The 24,872-nt window shown below is 43.1% G+C and overlaps 1 protein-coding gene across 10 annotated transcripts in view; it reads right to left on the bottom strand.

Moving 5' to 3' along the window:
• The window catches only part of DENND1A (DENN domain containing 1A), a 500,247-nt gene extending 479,529 nt beyond the window's left edge, over positions 1–20,718 (bottom strand). For 7 of the 10 annotated variants that reach the window (XM_039238996.1, XM_039239002.1, XM_039238997.1 and 4 more), the window contains exon 1: positions 20,447–20,532. In XM_039238996.1, the coding sequence (XP_039094927.1) occupies positions 20,447–20,463 (17 nt within the window). In that variant the 5' untranslated portion in view covers positions 20,464–20,532. Of the gene's footprint in view, positions 1–20,446; positions 20,533–20,685 lie in introns of those variants that run through there. The other 3 variants (XM_039239001.1, XM_039238999.1, XM_039239000.1) reach the window with 2 other exon arrangements.
• Positions 20,719–24,872: the final 4,154 nt, after the last annotated feature.

Below are 24,872 nucleotides of genomic sequence, written 5' to 3'. Positions count from 1 at the left end.
CACACACACACACACACACACACACACACACACCTCTAAGAAATACACATTTGTGGGCAATAAAATCCTCAGGGAAACAGAGCCCATTAAATAAGAACCTCAAAAATAAAAGACGGCAGAATCAGACTTTTGAAGCCTTCAGATATTAGAATTATAAGAGACAGGATATGGAATAAATGTTCAATAAGCTTAAAGGGAAAAAAAGGACTGAAAATTAGTAAAGAGTAATAAACAATGACATGATCAAGCAAAACTGAAGAAGAACAAAGCCATTTCTCAAAATCAGAATAACTCAATGGTTGGTTAAGAGCAGAAAGGTCACAACCAACATGAATTAGAAATATAACCAAAATGAGCTCGAGAACTTACAGAAATTATTTAGAACAGTGTTCAGAGACAGAAATTATTTTTTAAAAAAAGCAGAAGACAAAAATAAACACAGAAATTATAAGACTAATCAATACTCCAGAAGAGGTAAAGAAACTGGGATACAACCCAAGCTGGTTTTAATGCTCTATTTACCTTTTTTGGGGTTCTCATCTTCACTTAGTTCTTGGTCTGAGAAAAAGCTAAAAATGTTCCAAAACTGACAACAGACACACATTCACACATTCAAGAAGTCCAATGAATGCAGAGCAAGATAAATAAAAAGAAATGTAGAAGTTCTAGTTCCAAGCAAAAATATAGTAGGCCTACTCTACCTGGTCTCTCATAGCTATAAAACACATCTCTACAACGAGGGCAGAATTCATGGAGCACCTATAGGAGGAGTCAAGAAGGTAAATAGTAGTAGATGGACTGTGGAAGAAGACTAGAATTCACAGTTTCACCACCCCAGTGATAACCCATACATTTACCACTTTCTCTCCTCCAGTATCACTCAGCATGGATGTAAGGCAGCATAAAAACTGGAAGCTGACAACAGCATAGACAGAGTTCCAGGAAAAGCACTCTAGCTCAGGCTCAAGGAGAGGAAAAGAAGCAGGGAATCTACACGTACCGAAAGCAGTGTGTGAAGAACCTTCCTCTCCAGTCAGTAGTGTAACCTTAAAAGAATGGGGCAAATCCCTATTACTTTCTTTTCCTCTGTGTCCTCCCACTGCGAGGTATGGACTACAGATGTAGTCATGGGAAGTGCACAGCAGAACAGGATAAATAAGCTCCCAGTTTTCTTACCTGCAGAACAGAGATTCCCAAGGAAACAGGGAGGTAACAGGAGAGGAGCTCAGGAAAATGACCCCATAGAGCAGGTTTTGGATACCAAGGCTCATCTCTTAGTCCATCAGCAATGCAGGAGGATGCCAGTTGCTCCACATCTTTACTAACACTTCATAATGTAAGTCTTTTCCATTTTAGCAACACTACAGTTGTATCAGAGCTTTCTGAAAGTAGTTTCAATTTGCACGCTCCTGATGACTAATGATGCTAAGCATCTTTTCATAAGCTTATTTGCCATCTGTAGATCATCTTTGATAAAGTGTTCAAATCTTTTGCCCATTTTTCTTTATTGGATTGTCTTATTGAGTAGTAAAAGTTTACAAATTGAGCTTTTAGAATTTGATGGCTTGTCTTTTCATTTCCCTAAAGAGTCTTTCAATGAGCAAAAGATTTTAATTCTGATAATGTCTAATGTATTCATTACTCTTGTACAGTTTCACTTTTGTGTCCTGCTTAGGAGGGTACATTTGACGACATTTCATTACTGTACTGAAGGGACAAATGATATCGGAGATAATCAAGGGCAACTCCTAGATTTCTGCATTGCATGAACGAATTAGTGGAATACCACACTGCGACCATTTTCTCAAAGGACATCCACAACCCACCGTTAAACCAAATCGCCTTCTCTGGATCCCCATTTCCACTGGCATCCCAACAGCATGCTACACTGCTTATCTTGGACTCTTCTTTCCTCCTAGGTTCAAACCCTGAACCATGCTTTGCTATATTCAGTCTGAAAACAACACTCATAGCTTCATGTTTCTCATCCACACCAATGATTTCCGAATCTTCGTGGTCTCTTCCTGTAACAGTGGCATCCAGTATTTTTCTGAAGGCCTCATTATGCAATAGGCACTAAACCTACCTTCTAACTGCCTCTTGCATTTTTCTTGTTGGCCTATCATTAGTTTACGTCAACCAAAGTCATTCTTCTTGACCTCACTGCCAGTTCTCACACCTGACTCACCAGTTGCTGTCAATGGTGTTTTGATGCTTCCAAATTGAAAACCTTGACATTGTCACCTTCTATTTTAGTTCTCTCTTCTCTCCCCCACATTCAATCAATTTAATAGTGCTTCAGCTCTACTACTTAAAACACTGGGGGTTTGGGAACTAGACTAAGGGGCCAAAAATGGCCTCTTCTCAATTTGCATGAGAAGAATAACGTAATCTAATTTTAAGTTTTCCTATTATAAGTTTTTGTTAAACCTTTCTCACCTGCTATTCTCCGTCAATTCTAAAATATAATATAAAATAGTATCGGATTTAGGGAAGGAAAATATAGTTTGACACTTAATATATAAATATTTCAGAGTATTCCACACAATACCATGACTTTTAGGCACTCAATCACCTGAACATGTTTGAGCACCACGGAGTTAATAATGTGCAACTCATATTCCTGCTAAATTGTTCTTTCCTACGCAACATGAAACTTTTCCAATGAGGAAGTCAGACCAAGGTGGGAAAGGTGAGACCAATTTGCCTGAGAAGAAATTAAGAAGTAGGCCATCCGAACACTGTATAAATTTCTTCCCCTTTAATTCCAAGCTGTGAATGGCCATCCTCTGGCACCAAAGAGAATAACCATCTTTCAGGTAAAACAGAAACAACTTTCAACGATCAGTATAAAAATAAATGAACTTTGGGGCGCCTGGGTGGCTTAGTTGGTTAAGCGTCCGACTTTCGCTTAGGTCATGATCTCGCGGTTCGTGGGTTCAAGCCCCGCGTCGGGCTCTGTACTGACTGCCAGCTCAGAGCCTGGAGCCTGTTTCAGTCTGTGACTCCCTCTCTCTCTGACCCTCCCCTGCTCACGCTGTCTCTCTCTCTCTCCTAGATATAAATAAAAACATTAAAAAAATAAAAAAATAAAAAAATAAATGAACTTATACTGTAGTCACCACAAGCGAGCCACAACCAGCCTGCATCCTGAAGTTAAATCAGCACTTTCAGGACTTTCTCAGGAATAAAGCATAAGAATATTAGCCTCCAAAAGCCAAGCATTTATAATCCCAAAGGGGATCTGCCAAAACCACATGATTTGAGTGAGGATCATCAGTTATTTGGAAATATCATAAATAGTTGGGAGTTAAATATATGAAAAGACTACTGATTATATACTCTTTAAAGATGAGGGGCACCTGGGTGGCTCAGTCGGTTGGGCATCTGACTTCAGCTCAGGTCATGATCTCACAGTTCGTGGGTTTGAGCCCCACGTCAGGCTCTGTGCTAACAGCTAGCTCAGAGCCTGGAGCCTGTTTCAGATTCTATATCTCCCTCTCTCTCTTACCCTCCCCTGCTCATGCTGTCTGTCTCTCTGTCTCTCTCTGAAATAAACATTAAACAAATATTTTTAATAAAAAAAAATAAAAATGAAACCCAGTCAACACCAAACTTCTACACTGTATTATACATTAATTTTTCAATCAATATTAACTGAATACTTACTATGTGCCATATACTGTGGAAGTCATTTTAAGTTTAATAGTGCGCAAGGCTCTCACGGTACCTGACTTCATGGTTTGTACACTATGGGGAAAATCAAGAACAACACGAGGGCTGATGGGTAAAGCTCCTCCAAGTGCAGCAGGAAAGGTAAAGAGGATGCTCAGAGGTTTCTCCAGAGCTCTATCCAAGCTAAAACCTGAACGATGACTGGAAGTTAACCAAGGGTATATGCATGTGTGTTTAGAAGTAGGAGGTAAGGGGTACTATAGATGAGGCCAGAGTCAGACAGAATGGAGGAAAGGGCACGCTCAGAGTCACACATATCTGGGATTCAATCCCAATTCCACCACCCATAATCTGTGTCATCTGGACAAACATCACCTCTGACTTTAGTTCATTCATTTGTAAAAAGGGGTAGCAATACTTACCTCATAGGTTTATGGTGAGGACTACATAATATATAGTATGTGTAAAGTTATTAGATCCCCCTTCTCAGCTCTGTCACCTCAGGCAACTGGAAATCTGTGTCTGTCTCATCTGCACAATGTGGATCATAGCAGTACCTTCTCCATCAGGTTGTTAACAAGAGTACATTGAAAGATTAAGGGTGAAGATTCAGTGAGATAACACAAATCAAGTACTTAGAATAAATACTAATATTCAAAAGAGTTCAATAAACGTTAGTCCCTATTTGTATAATATACAGAGTTAAGATCTCAAAGGGCCTTATAAACCATGTCCGGTGTGTGGACTTTAATCCAGAAGCATGCGGAACAAGTGAAGAATTTTAATCACTAAATTGACAGGATCAGATCTGCCCTCTGGCAGGCTGCTCTGGACACTGCAGAGATAGGATGGAGAGAGGCAAGAGTGGGAAACAACCACTATGGGGGGAGATGGTGGCCGGGACCAAGAGGACAGAAATAGAGGAGGAGGCAAGTACGTGAATCAATAAGCCTTGATGTTTGGATTTAGGAAGTAAGAGGTCTTACTGATCCTTCCCCCGCTCCTGCCTGCTAAAGATTCATGAAATGTCTTTGGTTCTCCCTACTTACCACTCTGTACCCAACTCCCAAACTCTAGCTTTAGCTCCCACCTCTCCAGTGACCTACAGGTCCAAATTACAACCGTCGCTGGAGACCTCCACATGGACAGTAACCTCACAGTCAAGAGAACCCAAATCAAACCAATGAAGAATCAAAACCCAGAACATCTCCTCAGTTTCCCTCTTCTTAATGCAAAAGCTCTGTCACCTTTTTCTTGGTCACCCCGGTGACAAACCTTGGAGTCATCATCCATCTAGCTGTGAAGACTTCCTACTCTTCTGATAGTACTTCTGGACAACTGTCACTGACAGATGGACTCCTGAAGACAATGTGATGTAAACCAAAAGAAAATATCCAAATATTGGTCCTCAATACTGCTCTCCAATTTAAAGGGTTACCTTTAGTTACTGTGCCCTTCAGTCCTGGTTATACTCATGGATTGTACACACACACACACATTTTAATAGGTAGGTAGAGCCACTTAATCTCTACTGGTTATAATAATCACACACAAAAAGGACAGTGAGAACAGAGACAAGAACAACTCTAACGCATACACCCTGGGAATTTTAGTTTTTCTGTATGTCATTAGTTCAAAATAGAGGAGCGTATCAGGCAGTAAGGGAATAAAATTCTACCTCAGTAGTATAAATGCCTACTAGTCACTAGGAATTCAACAGGAGCAGTAACAATGAACTAGTTTGCAGCTACAAGATCTGAGAAGGGGACCAGAGAGTCACCCAGGGCACAAAGAACAGTGTCCATGGTAACCCATTCACCCCACTTCTGACAAAGAGCAAATCTAGAGAGGGCTCACCTAGCTCAAGACCATGTGGAAAATAAAAGACCTTTTAAAAATACTGCAAATGGAGGAAAGGGAACATCATCTCTTGGAAGAATATCTCTCTGAAAATGATTAAGAAGTATGTTTCAGAAAACTGGTATCCTTAAATAGAACAGGAAAAAAAAAACATGACTTTTACAAAACAGGAACAGAAAGCTACAAGAGAAGAGGATAAAAAAGACGAGCCTTTTTTTAAAAAAAAGGATGGAAGAAAAAAGTAACTCCAAGGAGAATAAAAAAGTATTATGGGCACGTGAGTGACTCAGTCAAGTAAGCACCCAACTTCTGTTCTCAGCTCATGTCCTGTTCTCAGGGGTCATGAGTTTGAGCCCCATCTTGGGCGTGAAGCCTACTTAAAAAAAAAAAAAAAAAAAAATGCATAGCATTACCTATTGTTTTGTTGCCAAAATGTTTAAATATGAACTTAAGCATGAGGAAACAATGGCACAAATTCTAAATGTGGGACATTCTATAAAACAACTGATCTGGATGCTTTTAAAAAATCAACTTCAGGGGTGCCTGGGTGCCTAAGTCAGCTAAGTGTCTGACTCTTGATTCCGGCTCAGGTCATGGTCTCATGGTTTCATGAGATAGAGCCCGCATCTGGCTCTGCACGGACAGCAGACTTGGGAGTCTCTCTCTCCCTCTCTCTCTGTCCCTCCCCTGCTCACACTCCCTCTCTCTCTCAAAATAAACAAACTTAAAATTTTAAGTCAGTTTTAGAAGCAAAAGGTAGGGGAGCAGAAGAACTATTCTAGGTAAAAGGGAACATAAGATGTGACAACTAAATGCAACATGTGATCCCTAATTGGACTCAGGTTCAAAAATTAACAGCTGCAAAGGACATTAGTAGCACAAATGAGAAATGTAAATATGGATTGTTTATTAGATAATGTTTTATGAGTATGAAATTTCTTGATGGTGACAAAGCTGTATTCATTATATAGAAAAATACAGTTGTATTTAAGAGACATGCACTAAAATACTGACAGATAAAATATCATGATGGCCTTCACTTGACATGGAATTATCGAGCCAAAAAAAGTAAAATAAATATGTGCATATATAATGGGGGTGGGAGAAGAGATTACTTATCCCCTCATATTTATAGGGAAACACGGATAAGCATTTCCCTATCCCCATGCTTACAAGTAATGCTTAATTTTCCTAAATTCAATGCTCATCCAAAAATATATAATCACTGATAACTTCTTAGACTAAAACCATACCACTTCTACAACAGTTTTTTAAAATATTTCTTTTCCTTTTTATGATGCCAGCATGACCTTGATACCAAAAACTGACAAGACCATTACAATAAAGGAAAATTACAGCCAAAATCTCTTATGAATATAGATGTGACCATAAAATAAGTATCAGTAAATTGAATCCAGCAATAAGTATAAAAAGGATAATACATCATGACCAAATGGGTTTGTCCCAGGGATGCAGAGTTAGTTCAACATCTGAAAATAAATATCACTTACATTAACACATGGGAAAGAAACCCTATGATCATCTCAATAGATACAGTATAAGCATTTGATAAAATTCAACCTCCATTCATGACTAAAGCTGGCAACCCATAAATCCCAATTGATGCAGACCAAAAAAATCCTCCAACATAAGTCTACCAAAGGACCGGCCTAACAAGTTAGAAAACTTTTAGGAAAACAAACAGAACACCAAACACCAAACACCCCAGGAAAACCTGCTTTGCCTCACTTTCATTCACGCAGCAAAGGACAAACAGAGGAGAAACCAAATTTCTGCTTTGGCCAGGCTGTCATGAAGAATCCCATACACCCACCACTGCCAAGAAAGTCAAGAACGGGGCTGGGATTTTCATCATCCCCAGCAGTAACGAGGAGCCCTCGATGTGGTTTCGGTGGAAACTATGGAAAACCTGGATTTCTACTCTCCCGTGGCAGTAACTGAGGCCATGCGAAGAGCAGCAAAAAGGCTGCTCTACACAGCCAGAGAGGTCTCAATGGCGGCCTCTGGGGGAATCAGAGCTCCCACCTACCCCCTGGTTAAGGGGAATTCTCTACCCTGCATGTTAACAACACCTCAACAGGGAACCTACACATATACTGCAACTGTCAATAGGAGGGCAAAGCACTCCCTTTACCTTCTGAAGCAGTGTCAGAGGAAGCCAACTGAGAGACAGTGGGAAACTTTCTTCCAAGTTCTGCAGGCAATTTTTTCAGCCCAGAACTCTAGCACCATACAAACTACTGATCAGGTGTGAGAAAATAAACATTTTTCCAGACATACAAAAACTGAACTGCATCCTTTCTGCAAGTCCACTGCTGTGGTTGTCTAAGAATTTGAGGGGCTCCTGGGTAGCTCAGTTGGTTGAACGTCTGACTCTTGATTTCAGCTCAGGTCATGATCCCAGGTTCTGGGATTTAGCCCTGCATCAGGCTCCGAGCAGAGCATGGAGCCTGCTTAAGATTCTCTCATGGGGTACTTGGGTGGGTCAGTTGGTTAAGTGTCCAGCTTCAGCTCAGGTCATGATCTTGCAGCTCACTAGCCAAGTCCTCCATCGGGCTCTGTGCTGACAGCTCAGAGCCTGGAGCCTGCTTCGGATTCTGTGTCTCCCTCTCTCTCTCTGCCCCTCTCCCACTTGTGTTTGTTCGTTCTCTCTCTCTCTCTCTCTCCCCCCCCCGAAATAAACATTTAAAAAAATTTTAATAAACATTTAAAAAAAAATCTTTCCCTCTGTCCCTGTCCCCTGCTCGCTCCAAAATTAAAAAAAAAAAAAAAAAAAAAACCCTGAATATGCACCCCAGTAAATAAATTAAAACACAGGAGCCAGGAAATAATGAAATAGGGACATTCCAGGATTAAACAATATAGCTAACTTTGCACAGATCAGAACAGGAAGTTGGGAAGAAACCATCGAGAAGGGGAAAAAAAGCCTTAATAAAACTGCAAGTATGATCTCAAGTTTAGAAAAAATTAAGGATGTGATAAAGCAAATAATGCAAGAAGAGAAAAAGGACTAGAAACTCAAGAAGAGGAAGAGACTACTATTTAAAAAATCAAAATCCAGATATAGCTCATTCTTTTCCAGTCTCAAGCACTTTCTGGACTGCAAGCAGCAATGCACACAGCCAAGTCCGAGAACCACACCACACATAATCAGTTGCAAAATGGCTCAGGAATGGCATACGTAAGCCCTAATCATAAAGATATGCTTTAAGGAGGTAAAATCTAAGTTCCTAAGAACCTCAAACTTTGTCAAGAAACACCAGAAGGATCTAATGAAGATGCAAAACAATAAAATAAAACTAAGACCATCGAAGTACCTGAGTGACTCAGTTGGTTAGGCATTCAACTTCAGCTCAGGTCATCGCATGGTTCATGGATTTGAATCCCATATCAGGCTCTGAGCTGATAGCTGCGGATTCTAGGTCTCCCTCTCTCTCTTCCCCTCCCCCACTCACACTCTCTCTCTCTCTTTCTCAAAAATAAAAATTTTTTTAAATAAAGTTAAAAAAAAAAAAAAAAGCTAAGACCATGAAGGCCTTTGTCAAGTTTGAGGTTCTGAAAGGCATGAGTCCCAAGCTTGAGAAGCATTTATTACAACACTGCCAGGATGCCAGCCTCTGCTGGCCTGAGACTACCACCAAAGTCAAAGTCAAAGCCAAGGCTCATGCTCCCAAAAGTGTCCCAGTACCCCCCACCCCAAAGACTGTGAAGTAGAGGCTTCTGTCTGCCAACATGAAGATGGAAGTACTCATATGACCTCTTGTGCTGCTCTCTATACAGGGCAGGTGTCCCCTGTGCATTTTGTGCAAATAAATGAGCTAATCTGTGTATTAGCATATAGAGCATAATTTTTAATTCTAGATGGATTATATGAAAAAAAGTTTCTATGACCCTGATATTAAGCACATTCCCCTCAAACAGGATGCTACTGCACCAAAAAGAAAGAAAAGATTATTCCTAGCTGGCCTATCTTGAATAGTATTTACATAGTCATAAAAACATTTAATTCTTTTTTAATGTTTGCTCTCTGTCTTTCTCAAAATAAACAAACAGGTGAGGGGCAGAGAGAAAGGAAGACAGAATCCCAAGCTGGCTCCGCATCATCAGCATGGAGCCTGATGTGGGGCTGAACCCCATAAACCGTGACATCATGACATGAGCCGAAATCAAGAGTTGGGCACTTACCTGACACCCAGGCACCCCAATAACATTTAATTTTTAAGCTTAACCTAAGGATATATAATAAGAGATGGTTCTGGTCATGGGTCAGAACTAAAATAACCACATAAAAGTAAAAGTATAGCTTACAAGAAACTAGAAAAAAGGTATCCTTCCCTTAGAGAGTGGAGAATTAAGAGACACTACTAAAAGTTAATGGAATAAAAAGGAATGGGTCACCTGGGTGGCTCAGTCAGTTGAGCATCCAACTTCAGCTCAGATCATGAGCTTGCAGTTCAGGAGTTCAGGCCCTGCGTTGGGCTCTGTGCTGACAGCTCAGAACTTGGAGCTGCTTCTGTGTTTCCCTCTGTCTCTGCCGCCACTCACATATTTTGTGTCTTTCTCAACAATTAAAAATTTTTTAATTAAAAAGGATTAAGTAATTATGTCAAAAACCATTCTAAGAATTAGAAATAATATAAATATATAAAACACTAGAAGAGGAAAAGAGAATCACTATAAAGGCACTCATCGGGAGTCAACAAGTTTGCCTGCTTAAGATTCTTGGGGCGCCTGGGTGGCTTAGTCGGTTAAGCGTCCAACTTCGCTTAGGTCATGACCTCACGGTTCGTGGGTTCGAGCCCCGCATCGGGCTCTGTGCTGACTGCCAGCTCAGAGCCTGGAGCCTGTTTCAGTCTGTGACTCCCTCTCTCTCTGACCCTCCCCTGCTCACGCTGTCTCTCTCTCTCCCTCTCCTAGAAATAAAACATTAAAAAAAAATTAAGATTCTCACTCACTGTCCCTCTGTCCTTCTGCCCCTCTCCCCCACTTGCACTCTCTCTAAAATAAAAGAAAAAAAAAAAGAAATGAGGATGACCCTTAAACACTGCTAGAAGTGACTTCTTTACAAGGTATAAAATGAGGAAAGGAAAGGAAAGTGCATTCAGAATGCTACCATACCTGAGGGACTGGTGGAAGAAGGTGTGAATACAGATATGTATTTACCTTTTTTTTACCTTTTTTCTTCCCCAATGAAATGACACATTAACATTTTTTTTAAAAACTGCCTATGAAGGAGGGAAGAAACAGAATGCTGAGGGAGGGATAGAAGTTAAACTTTTTCTTTTGAAAAGTTTACATTAAAATCTTTTTTTAATTACGTTTACTTATTTTTGAGAGAGAGCAAGGGCATGTGTGAGCAGGGGAGGGGCAGAGAGAGAGAGGGAGACACGGAATCCACAGCAGGCTCCAGACTCTGAGCAGTCAGCACAGAGCCTGATGCAGGGCTCAAAAGAATTGCCAAATTAAAAAAACAAAGCAAAGCCAATCAGTTTTCAGTAATTGTATTGTTTGTGGTAATGTTAGTGTTGCTACTGAGCTATGTGGGTCTTGTGGGATAAAGCAAAAATACTTATGTTGGTATCACTAGAAATCAGCACTTTTTCGTACGAGTGACAGGAGATTCCGATACAAGAGTGATGAGGTTAAATAACAGTGCTATCAACTTGAACTGGAAATATTAATATGAACAGTTTACCATTAACACACACACACACACACACACACACACACTTCCTAGTGCTGACCCCTGGAAAAGCCTAATGACTGACCTAGTAGAAAACAACAAAACAAAACAAAAAAAAAGAGTCCTAAAACCCAAACTGCAATCTCTAACACCATTTCCCACCAAAAGAAAGCAAGAGTCCTTAAACAGAGGAATACAGGTCTGGAGCAGAAAAAATACAAGATAAGCCCAGAACATCTTGCCATACCAAAAGGCAAGGGATGTATTAAAAACTACTGAGAGGGGCACCTGGGTAGCTCAGTCGTTTGAGCATTAGACTTTAGCTCAAGTCCTGATCTCACGATTCATGGTTTTGAGCCCTGTGTCAGGCTCAGTGCTAATGGTGCTGAGCCTGGAGCCTGTTTCAGATTCTGTGTCTCCCATTCTTTCTGCCCTTCACCTTCTCACACTTTGCCTCTCTCAAAAGTAAACATTAAAAAAAAGTTTTTTTTAAATGATGGGCATGAAGGAGGGCATTCGTTGGGATGAGCACATGGTGTTATATGTAGGGGATGAATCACTGGATTCTACTCATGAAATCATTATTACACTATAAGCTAACTAACTTAGATGTAGATTTTAAAATAAAAATTAAAAAATTTTTAAAAGACTAGAAGTGAACTGTAGTACCAGCTAAACAAAGATAAATGGTATAGATCTTATGTAAAGCTGAATAAAATTTTCAAATATTGTCTGTGGGAGAAGAGGCATGAAATGTTAAATATTATTCTTCTAATTATTTGCATGCTCCTCTTCTCTCTCTTAGTGGACTTTAAGCTCTTCTCCCAACCAGCAAGAGGAATAGTGCTTTGCATATACAAGGATTGCAATTCTTCAAATAAATTCAGTAAAATATAAAACACACTATACTCATGGAGAACAAGCAAGTACTTTCTCTCTGGCTTTAAAAAAAAAAAAAAAAAAAAAAGTCAGCCTATAAAAAGGAACACTTGCTTTGACTTTAACTTCACGTGGTTCAGAAAAGCATGCCCAACCTCTCCAAGCAGTATTAGCTGATAGCTGCCATTTACTCAACAATCCTTTCTCTGCTGAAGGGGAGATACAAAGTTGCTTCTAGTCCACACAACCACCTTACAGGTGAATGTATTAGCTTCTTTTCACAAATAAAAAGAACTGAGGCTCAGACACTCAGGACTCAGATGGGGACTCACCAAGTCTCTGAGGCCCACATTCCCTGGCTCCTCTCACACCATGGAGTACAAGAACTGTTTGCTTGGAGTCAAACAGCATCTTTCTCTAGATTAGTTTCTTTCTTCCTAGTTATTCATACAGCCTAAGTGAGATCAATGAAACATCCCTGAAACCTTTCCTGTGGCTCAAGTGAGTTCAAAAGTTTATTTTTTCTCTAACATCTAACATGGACAGATTTCCCTTCAGCAACTTGGCTCAGCCCACTTAAAGTCTTACTCATCAAATGAAGCACACACATTCACTATGGAGCCCTTGAAAGATTTCCTGCTTTCTCACTGCAGACTAAAACACCTTCTCCCAATTATAACTTTCCACTTTTCCTCAGAAAAGCAAGCACATTACATAACTGGTCCTCACCTTCCAAACACTCATTTATAATGTAACTCTGCTAACCTTGGCAAGTCGTCTTTGATTTTTCTCTCACCCCTTACATGTAATTTGTCACCAAGTCCTGTCAATTCTACCTAAAATCTCTCTCAAATCTGTCATTTTTCTTTTGACAACCAAAACTTCACATCAGGCCTTGATCTTCTACAGCATCTATAACACAGTTCCATGAACCAGGGATCTCCAATTTTTTTCCATGCACTCCTTCCTATCAAAATATTTAACCATATCTGATACAATTATTTATAAATCATAAGAATGTCTTACTATACTAGTATATATAGTTGAAAACACAAAAACAGAAATTTTGAAGATAAAAATATATTTTTTATATAAAAAAATATAAGGGGTGCCTGGGTGGCTCTGTTAGTTAAGCACCCAACTGTTGATCTCAACTCAGGTCTTGATCTCAGAGTCATGAGTTTCAACCCCCCCATTGGGCTCCACACTGGGTGTGAAGCCTACTTTAAGAAAAATAAGAAAAGCAAAAGTAAATTCTAACATATTCTTCCCACACCCCAGTGCATCATCTTTCGCAAGCCTGAGATATCACGGTTCTAAACTACTGCTGCCACAGTAATCTTCCTAAAAACCCAAATCTGATCATATTGCATTCCCAACTCAATCTTTCAATGGCATCATATCCCAGTGGCATAGGCTTACTTCTTCAATTTCATCTCCTCTAACCTTTATTCAAATATCCTATATTTCAGGTATAACTATCTTTTACACAGTTCCCTCCGCCTACAAAGTCTTTACCGTTGACAACCACTGATTTATATACATTAACATATCTCTAAGGAAAAAAAATACATTCTAAATACTGTAACCAATTTACAAATGAAGTTTGGGAAGGTAACCTACCCTTTCTATAGGAAGTCAAATGTTTTGAACACACTTTTTGTTACTTCATTTGGCTCCTTTTCAAGTCCTAAATACTTGGAAAGAATGGGTATGGATTCCAATAAAAGTCAAGGAGACCAACTTCGTTTTCTTTGGCTTATTTTTCTTCCTTGTTTATCTTTCCATTTCCCAACAAAATCCTTTTAAGCAAAAAGGATGTTGTAAATCCAGAGATTAGTTCCCTCTAGGACCAGGAAAAAGGCTGAATCTTTGCAACCCACAACTGGAATTCCAGCTAGAAGCTTATACGTAGATGTAACAGCTGAAACATATTTTCCTACAGCAACACTCCAGGGTTTACTTTCCCTGTTCCAACCTTCCTACCTGCTGGACAAAACCCTCCAAGTTGACTGTAGTGGGCTCAGATCAGAATGATGGAGTGGCATCCAGTACACTGTCCAGAAAAGTCATGAAAACTCAAGTGACTGACTCTAGACACTAACAATGAGGAGCTCGGTCTACAACAAGCCTCTCATTCCACCACCCTGGCTTGGTACCATCTTCCATATGGACTGGCAGGGGAGCATTGAGGCGGCAAGAGGAAACAGAAGAGGCAACAGTGGGAGAAGCCTTGGAGGAAAGTGCATATCAAATGCTGCTCTCTCATCCCACACTAGGGAGACATGTCAGCCGTGCTACAAACAGGCCTCACAAAGAGCAAGTCTGGGGTGCATTTTGGTAATGGGATCCTTTGAGGAGCAGTCCGAAAACAAGCCTGGAGCCGAGCTACCCTAGGAAACCAAAGCTGCTTCTCTGTACCAGAAAACAATAAGAAGGGATTCTCCCACTGCCAAGTCATAAAACTTCCGCTGTTCTCCCTCTGGGAATGCCTCCTTCCTTCTCCAAATTATCACCTTTCTTTCAGTTCAAGTTCCAACCTCTCCTGAGAAACCCATCTCTCTCTCTTTCTCCGCGGATCTTTTGTTTTCCACACAACTCATTTGGGCCAAATCAAAAACCACAAGGAGATACCACTTTACACAAAGTGGTGCAATTGCTTTGGAAAACAGTTTAACGGTTTCTTAAACAGAGTTACCATATGATCCAGCAATTCCACTCCTAGGTATATACCCAAGAGAAAGGAAAACATATGCCCACACAAAATGTTCACAGCAACATTATTCATATCAGTTGAAAAGTGGAAACAACCCAAATACCTAACTGATGAAAAGATGAATAAAATGTGGTTTAGCTATACAATGAAATATTATTCAGCAATAAGAAGTAATGAAACACTTATATGCTATAACATGGATAAACTTTGGAACAATAATGTTAAGTGAAAGACAAAGGGTTATATATTGTATGATTCCATTTATATGAAGTGCCCAGAATAAATCTAAAGCAACTATAAGATTAGTGATTGCTCAGGGCTGAGGTTTGGGGAGAATGGGAAAGAAATGCTAATGGGCACGAAGTTTCTTTCTAGGGTGCATGAAAATATTCTTAAGTTGGACAGAAGTGATTGACCACACTTTTGTAAGCTAACAACCAATTACACATTTTGAAAAATAAATCTTATAGTTGTGGGAATTACATCTGGTTTTCTGACTGCCATGGCCTACAAGCCCTACTCAGGCCCCAGTCTCTATCTCTGACCTTACATCAAGTTCTGTCCCATCAGTCACTACCCAAACCTGCAGCCTTCTAGCAGATCCTGATGTGTGTCTAGGATTGCCTTGCCCCAAGGCCCTTGTATTAGGCTCAAATCCGTCTGGAATGAAGAGTCCTGCCCAGCCTCTTTACAGGACTAATGACTTCTCATCCTTAAAGTCTCAACTCAAATGTCAGCTCTACAGTAAGCCATCCCTCACTGCTCTAAAACAGAACAGCTGCCCTGCACTGTTGCTCAGCATCTTGTTTCCTTTCTAGCACATCCACATAGCTTTATGGGAATGGATCTGTTATTTTTAATCTGGTGGGTCCACCAGACTGTAAGCTCTATGAGAGTAGGAATGAATATGCATTATTCAGCACCGTAATTCTCGGTGTCTAACACAATTCTTGGCATGGGCCTAAAAATGGTAATTAACATTTTTATTTCCTTAGTATGCCACATCTTCACACATACTGCTCCCTCTATGGGGATTACTGCCACCACTCTTGCCCTTCTCACACCCTGACTCATCTCTGTCTCAGCTAAAACAGCTCTGTGAAGCCGGCTGGCCTTCCTTCCTTGAACCCACCTTGGAAGACAGTCTCTCAGCTCCTTCACCTACTCAGCACAAGCTGCACCTCTAACACAGCACTGACCACACTGTATGTATCATACTCTGTTTTTTGTTTTTTTGGTGGGGAGGGACCTTGGAGGGGGTTTGTTTTGTTTCGCATTTCTGTCTCACTACTATTTTGAAAAATCTTAAAGTGAAGAAAAACCTCTATTTGTGTGTCCCAAGCACTTAGCCCACTACCAGGCACATAATACAGTACTACTAATTATGACAATACCGATAATGGCTAACATTTTTTGGGTGAGGGCTCAATATGTGCTTCACATTCTTAGTTCTATAGTGAGTGAGCAAATGAAGAAATGGATATGCTCCTTGGTCACCAACCCCAAAGAGTGCACAGTCTGACGGGGACAGAAGACAGGTATACAGGCAAATGCAGAATAAATTACCACCACCAGGCCAAATGAGCTGCTCTGCCCTGTCCCTGTGCCTTCAAATCGAAGAGTACGCTCTTCTCTGCATCCATAAATGTCATGTTTCCTCAAACGCACTTAGAATACTTCCTTCGATTACTTACAATCCACTTCCTGCCCTTGGTGCCTGGAAACAATTTCTAAGATGTCACCACAAGCAATATTAAACTGCCACACGGTTTCCTGCCGCACGTCTGCATTATCAGTTAAACTGCTTCATATTAACCACATTCTAGTCCTCCGGGACCACTCAAACACTAAATAAGATTTAAACGCACCTGTCGAAGACTGCCGGTTACCACTGCTCCTTTCACCCTCTAGATAAAGGGATGCTTTCCAGGGCACTACCTGCATCCTGGTGACAATTTCCTCCCTCGTCAAGTAAATATTTGGTTTGAAGCTGGACAACATTCCCTTATTTAAATGAACATGAACTAAAAAACACTCTTCAGAAAAAAAATAAGTAATTGTCGGCATAGACCAGGGCAGCTTGAGTTAAAAACATAAAAACTCTTTGTTCTCAAGAGGTTAGGTGGCAAACGATTCTTCTAACTCTAGGTGTACTCAACTCAGAGCCTTAGTTAGGATCTCAATTCAGATCCTAACATACTTCTTAAATCATTCCATAAATTCCATGGCAGGTACTGGGTCAAAGACAAAGACAGTTCCTGCTCTCAAGAAGTTTACGTCCGGCTGGGGCGCCTGGGTGGCTTAGTCGGTTGAGCGTCCGACTTTCACTTAGGTCATGATCTCGCGGTTCGTGGGTTCGAGCCCCGCGTCGGGCTCTGTGCTGACTGCCGGCTCAGAGCCTGGAGCCTATTTCAGAGCCTGTATCTCCCTCTCTCTCTGACCCTTCCCTGCTCACACTGTCTCTCTCTCCTAGAAATAAATTTTAAATTTAAAAAAAAAAAGAAGTTTACATCCGGCTTACTATGGAAGACGATCAAGGAACTGACTTTAGTGCTGTGATGGTGATAAACACAAGGGGCACCTGGCCTCTGCTGGGCAAGGGGAGCACAGATAAAGGGCACCTGACCTAGGCTGGAGACGATGCACAGCTGAGGGGCACCTAGCCTGGGCTGGGGAGGGGGATGTGGAGATGAGGGCAACTGGCCTAGGCTGGGGAGGGGCTGAGGGTGAGGAACCTGCATCAGGGCAGGCTTCCTGGGGATGGCATCTAATCTTAGGCAATAAACTCTCATCCTCTCATTTGAGAAACGTGGTAAAGTATCTACCTCATTGGACAGTTGTGGGGATTTGATGAAATGGTTCACGCAAAGCGATACCACCACGCCTGACACAGAGATTGTCCCCAACCAGCCTTAGCCTAAAAGTCTGATCAAGCACTACATCTCCACACTTGTGCCTAGCAACCCCTGCTTTACTGAGGCTACAAGAGACACCAGCTGCACAATTACACGCAATATTGTTTTCAATCAACTTTTATTTTTTAATAATGAGTGTTAAGTCCTGCTCGGTGCATTAACAGTCTAATTCCTTGATCATCAAAACTTTCATTTCTTGAAACAGGCCATTCCCTGACATTTCTGGCATAAAATATACTGTTTTTCTCAGTTTCTTGATAGAGAAGGTATAAAAGAAAACTAACAGTTACTCAATTTTTCAGCCGGGCCCAGCAATCACGTGGAAACTGCATTCACTGTTCATTAGGACTCTGCAGCATATTGGTCTCTCCCATTTTAACCCCCAGGGAAACTGAGGGTGAAAGAGGTAGTTGGTGCCAAGTTTCACAGTCAGTAGACCAAAGAACTGGAATTTGAACCCAGATCTGCACATCCTCGGCCTGACTGGGCCACATGGCAGCAGAGACAAGTAGAAATCCTGGCAGCCACAATGCCCTCCTGCTCCAAGGGGCCCCGGAGTGCTTGCTGTTCCCCACTCCCCACACACACACAAATCACCCCCCCCCCCACCAACCGTCCCTACACAACAGAGCTCATGCACTTAGATTTCAACTCAGGCAGCTCAATACCTTGAGCTGATTCTGTTCTTTCCTGTCAGAGTGGAACAGTCAAGTAGTGACCAAAGCACTACCTCTTCCAAAGATGAGGGCAGCATCTAAGTAGGTGGTCCCAAGCCACCTGTCCATCCCCAGGCCTAGGTGCGCACAGAAGCTTAGTCAAAAGTCACCATAAATTACAACAGTTTTTCAGAACTTCCCTTCCAGTCTCACTGCAGGCAAAGCAAACAGATTTCCCAAGCCTACGTTTTTTACCCCAGAGCAGTCTAGTTTCAAGACCAAGAAGGTTATTCTTTATACTAATTTCACACCTTAGCAAGTTCCCTTGCCCAAGTGCTCAGATAGAACAGCAATGGGTTCCACAAAAACGCACTTGACAAATGTTTGTTAACCCCGCAACCTTCAAGATCAAGAGAGAGACCTGATGCCTAGTCATGTGACCTTCCCACTTGGATTTTCATGCTGGCTCTGGTACTGACTCCCTAAGTTCGGCCGAGTTTCTGAACGCCTCTGTAACAAGGGTAAGCATCCTCACAAGCATGCTCTGGGACTGTAAGGTGGCTTCTGGAAAGTGTTTCTGAGTGCTACTGAAATCCAAGTTTACAACTCTTACTTGGAAGCAGGAGCTAAACTTGGAGCACGTCCTTAACCCCGAGGCTTCACAAACTACGTCTTTTTACCCCCGGAACCTCTTATGCTCTTGTTTGGAGCACACTTGTAACTTACTCCCATCGCTTCCACAAGAATGAACACTGTGCTCATCCACCCCTTCCATTATCATAAGCAAACTTTTCTAGCTTCATTAGCACATGTCTCAGGGCTGTCACGGCACATGAGGCATTTAGCGACTGGCCTAAGCCAGTCAGGGGACTACAAGGATGGGCAAAGGTCACCCTGCATGGACCTGGACTGGACATGAGAGGCAACATGTGAGTAAGTATTACAGTTCTTCCTCGAGGCCCTTCCCCTTTCAAACTTCCCAAGCAAAATTCTCAAAGTGCTGAAATAAACACATTCCGCAGACTTTCTTGCAAGCAGGTCTAAAGTGTCCTATGAAAACCGCTGAGGGAAAAGCCTATGCTGTCAATTTTAAGTGCCCTTAAACAATTCTATTACTCATAGAGAAAACCGAACATTTGTTAGTGATTAGAGATAAGGCATCTCATGTTCTGGAGCCGAGGAAGGGAGAGGCAGAAAAAGGACCCGGCTGGTAGGGGAGATAGGAGTCCAAAGCAACACACCCAAATTGGACTGCATAAAAGTTGCACTTTCCGAAGTCAACTTCTAGGTCTATAAGCAAGGCAACAATGTTTCCATGGGTTCTAAAGTTCCGTGTATCAACAATATCCCCGGAAAGCGAATCCCCCACCGAGGATTCCAGGTGAATGAATGAGTGAAGGAATTTGCCAGATTGGATTACAAAGCCTTTCCAACCACTATCAAGATCAGGTGCTCAATTACGACACAGAGGCATCTTCCTTCATAAGGAAGCCTTTGGCCCTCGCTCTGTGGAGACTTTCACAGATAAGAGAGGTAAAGGAGGAAAGAAAAAAGGACCCTCCTCCTCAGGCCATCCAGACATTAAATCCACCAGTGGCCCCTCTGAGAACCTCAGGCGACTTTCTGTGGGGACCGCAGGCCCAAAGCAGACCTCTCAGGACCTGCCCAACTCTCAGGGGAGCCCCAAACACACCCATTTGGGGAGTTGCTTCCGGAGATTTCTTGCCCTCCCCCCAACAGTTGTATGAGCATTATCAGAGATTCTGTTACCCGGGGGAGGGGGCCAGCTCGTAACCTCTGCGGCTCCCGCCCTCAGGTGAACAGGGGGCACCTGACCACCGGAGCCCTTCCACCCCACCGCGCACCCCGCCCCCGCGCCTCCCTAGATCGTCATGGCAACCGTCCCCCTCCCCGCGTGACGCCGGCACGCGGGGCGCCCCTCAGGCCCCGGCAACAAGTCCCCCGCGCCGCCCGCGGCCTGCAGCCCTCGCGCGGCCTCGCCGCCCCCGCGCCCGGCCCGGCTCCGCCCGGCCGCACTCACTTGATCCTGGAGCCCATGGTCCCCGGGCCTCCTCATGGGCCCGCGGGCCTCGCTCGGCGCTGCGCTGCCCGCCCGCCCGCGGCCGACCGGCCTCCCTCCGGCGCTCTCCCCGCCCCTTCCTCCCTTCCCTCAGGCTGGGCCCGCCCGCTCGCAGCTCGCTCCCTCGTCGCCGCCGCCGCCTCCCGGGGTTAATGTACTCGCTCCAGCCCGGCGAACGCCATGGTCGCCGGCGCGCGTACCCGGCGCGCACCGCCCCCTCCGCCTCTCACACAGCCACCTCCTCCTGTCCGCGCCGCCGCCGCCGCCGCCGCCGCCCGCGGGGGCTGCCGGGAAGTGTAGTCCGCTGCCGGGAGGCGGGATCGCCTGAGGGTGGAGGGGGGCGGGAAGGGCGCGTCTGTCCGCAGGACTCGCGGAGCTGGGTGCGCGGTGTTCCCGAGGTCCCCAAGAACCTCCCACCTCCCACACCGTAACTGCGTTCGGGTAGAAACCTCCACCTACAGTCCCCTGAAGAGAGACCCTCATCCCATAGACACTCCCGAGCTCACCTGAAGAAGCCTTCACTCATTCCTCCCCTTGGAGTCCTCCCGCCCAGTAGCTTTAGCGTTGAGATCATGTCTGCCAATCAGGCCTCCGTGAAAACACAAGTTTTCCCTTTTTTAAATGCCCTACCTTCCAGTAAGTTCCTTAAGGGAGCCACAGACCCTCTACTATCCACTTCCCCAGCATGGTCCGTGATGGAAGTCCTTCCTTTCCCCTTAGATCTGTAAGGAGACCTCACATACCCACAGGAACGCCTCCTGGGGGCTTCGTACTAACCCTTTAGTGGCTCTGCTCCTCTCTACCCTTGAGGACCTCTGCCTCCCTTTATAAGCCACTTGGGGGGTTCCAATGCAGAAAGGTCATGTCACCGTAACAGACCCTGACAGAGAGTAACTCAACGCCAGTGAACGTGTTTGAGTCAAGCACCAACCTGCTACCTGCTTCCTTTCCCCCGTGGGGCTCACTTTCATGAACACCTCAGTATCATTCCCTCTAAGCCTGGAGGAATCAAAAAGGAAGCAATAAAGACAGGTACCATTAGCTACTGTTCGCTGAGTGGGCGAGTGAGTGTTCTCACCGTACCAGGCACTATATTTCCCCTACGTGGTTAGCACCAATCCTCACAACAATCTAGTGAGTTTACAGCACACACACACACCCCTCCACCTCCATTTCTCAAAGAGGAAAGGTTGCATAACTAGCAACTGATGATGGAGCGGAGATTGGCATCCAGGCTGAATACTTCCAAACGCATGTGACATAGTTATACTTTAGGATGGCACCTTTGGCCACAAGTCAGAAAACTTACTAAGTTCATGGTTCACTTTTTAAATTAGTCTTTTCTTTCTTCTTCTTCCTCCTCTTCTTTTTCTTTTACAGTTTTCTGTCCTAAGATGCTAACCATTCCTACTGCCATTTTGGCTCTTGTAAATTGGTGAGGTGTCTCCCCACCCCTCAATCCCTACAGTAACTGGTCCTAGGTTCCAGCCAGGCAGGGAGCAAAGAAAACAAGAAAAGCTGCTGCTTTTGGAGCTATAGTCGGTATAAAAGTAATTTCTCTTTTACCTATGCTCTGAGATTGTTGAATGACCTTTTTTTAAATTAAAGCAAAAAAAAAAAATTGAAAATCCAAACCGCCATTTTGAATTCAAAGTCTTTTGCACCCAGACACCAATACCAACTTATAAACACCCCCAGGAACAAAACTCTGCTAGACAGGCAGGGCCTCTGTGGTGTTTATTCACCTTGTTTCTTATGAACCCTCTCCAAAGAACAGTTGTTATCAAGATCTTCTCTGGAATGAGCAGCCAGTTCAAAAGCTCTGAGCATGAGACTATAAATAAAACAAAGTTATTTGGTGGAGGGCAAAGCTGGCTGCCTTTCAAAGGAGGCTGTAGCCATCCTGGCCACAAAAATGTCTGGGTGCCTGCTGGGTCGTGTGTGTGTGTGTGTGTGTGTGTGTGTGTGTGTGTGTGTGTTGGAGAGGAAGACTGGAGGTGGGCTTGGGGGGTTATGTATCTGTCCAGGTGGCCTCTGAGACTACAGGGTGGTCTGGGGAGAGAGCATTGAACTGGGAGTTGGGAGTTTGGCTTCTAATGCTAGCTGCACCACTGTCTAGCAGAGCAATTTAAAGCAAATGATCAGAAAATTGCCTGCTTCAGTTTCCTCCTCAGTAAAATGGCTATAGAGGCTATACAGGGTAAAGAAGAACTCATATCATAAGAGAGAGTATAATGTAGGAGTTAGGAGCCAGATCTGGAGTCAGGCTGCCTGAGTTCAAATCTCAGCTCTACCTTTTACTAATTGCGTGCCCTTGGGCAAGTTATTCACTCTCTCTGTGACTCAGTTTCTCTGTCAGTAAAATGGAAATGATGGTAATGGATCTTACTGAGTTGACCTGAGATTTAAATGAATACATGACATTTATAAAGTATTTAAACAGTGACTAGTTTATAGAAAGCACGCAAAAATTATCAGCAACTATTACACGCACAACTCAGCACATTTTGCTTTTATGATTAATAGTAATAATCTTCATAATAAATAGTCCTGTACTTAGAAGATCAGGAGACCTGAGTTTCCAGCCCAGAATGCCATTGTTTATATTCTGAATCACAATTTAGTTCAACTGTAAATGATAGAAGACTCAAATAACTGTGACTGAAAAAAAAGTTTCCCTTTCACATAAAGTCTGGAGATGTGCCTTCCAAAGCTATTATGGCAGTTCCCTAATGCATACTCTAAGATTTGAAGGCCCAGAAACAGGACAGGGCAGTTGATCTGGTGTTGCGATGGTGTTTACTCTGCATTAGCCTGTATGCCTGTCCTGTCTGTGTCAGACTCTTTGAGGCTGGTGACCCAGAATTCTATCTCGTTGCTCCCCTATTCTCCCAATCTTCTACCCTGTGGTCCAGGAGAGCTACTTGAACTCTAGCCATCTAATCTGCAACCGAGCCAGCAGGAAGAAAGTAGGTCATGCCCCATCTCAACCCATCTTTAAGTCCCCTTCCCTGGACTTCCTCACACCACTTCTGTTTACATTCTATTGGCCAGAACTCAGTTATACAATCACATCTCATTAGGAAATATAGCTCTTTTTTCTTTTTCAGACAATCATGCGCACAGCTAAAGGGGGTCATTCCCAGGGAAGAAAGGAAGAACAGACAGTGCAAGACAACCTGCAGACTCAGCCAAGCTGTGTGTGTGGCTATATGACCTTGGGCAAGTTACTGTGTTTCTCTGGGCCTCAGTTTCCCTATATCCAAAGTAAGAGAGTTAGACCAGACGACCACTCTTCAAAGTCCTTATCAGTTCTAAAAGTCTATAATTCATTGGTTTATTGTTTTATAAACCTAGGTAAATCTGATGTTATTGAAATAAAAGGAGGCCTCTCTGCCAAGTACATGGCATGATCGATTGTTGGGATTGAAACCTTCCGGTGATGGGGAGGGGGTTGGGAACTTTGCCTTCTGGACTGTTGTCAAAATAGGCTACACATACCTGGCAGATAAATAGTCTAACAGTATGTGTGATACCACCCACACAGACACTTTGATGCTCCTGTTTCCAAGCCTGCCCCCACTCTCTGTACCTGTTTGGGTTTTTTTTATTTTAATTTTTAATGTTTTGTTTATTTCTAGGAGAGGGAGAGAGAGAGCGTGAGCAGGGGAGGGTCAGAGAGAGAGGGAGTCACAGACTGAAACAGGCTCCAGGCTCTGAGCTGGCAGTCAGCACAGAGCCCGACGCGGGGCTCAAACCCACGAACCACGAGATCATGACCTAAGCGAAAGTCGGACGCTTAACCGACTAAGCCACCCAGGCGCCCCCCTGTTTGGGTTTTTCTGCTTGGGATTTTGAGTTCTTTTTCTACCTAGGGAAGGACAGCAACCCCGAAGATCTCTAGCACCTCATTAACAATACAGTATGAAAGAGCAGGACGTATGGGTCAGTGGTAAGTTGTTCCTAGTATACTGAGTTGTGATTGTATATATTTTTCAAATTCATATGCTATAAAATTCACCATTTTAGGGGCACCCAGGTGGCTCATTCGGTTAAGCATCCAACTTTAGCTCAGGTCATGATCTCATAATCTGTGGGTTTGAGCCCATATTGGGCTCTGTGCTGACAGCTCAGAGCCTGGAGCCTGCTTCGGATTCTGTGTCTCCTTCTCTCTCTGCCCCTCTCCCGCTCATGCTTGCTCGCACGCGCGCGCTCTCTCTCTCTCAAAAATAAATAAACATTAAACAATTTTTTAAAATTCACCTTTTTAATGTGTACAAGTCAATGGTTGTTAGGATAGTCACAAAGTTGGACAACTATCAGCACTGCTTAACTTTGTTACACTTCATCATCCCCCAAAAAACTCTGTACCCATTAGCACGCGCTC

This window comes from Hyaena hyaena, unplaced genomic scaffold, assembly GCF_003009895.1.
Source record: "Hyaena hyaena isolate Hyena2069 unplaced genomic scaffold, ASM300989v1 scaffold_151, whole genome shotgun sequence".
In the NCBI taxonomy this organism is placed as follows: domain Eukaryota; kingdom Metazoa; phylum Chordata; class Mammalia; order Carnivora; family Hyaenidae; genus Hyaena; species Hyaena hyaena.
This window is presented reverse-complemented; position numbering and strand designations above follow the sequence as displayed.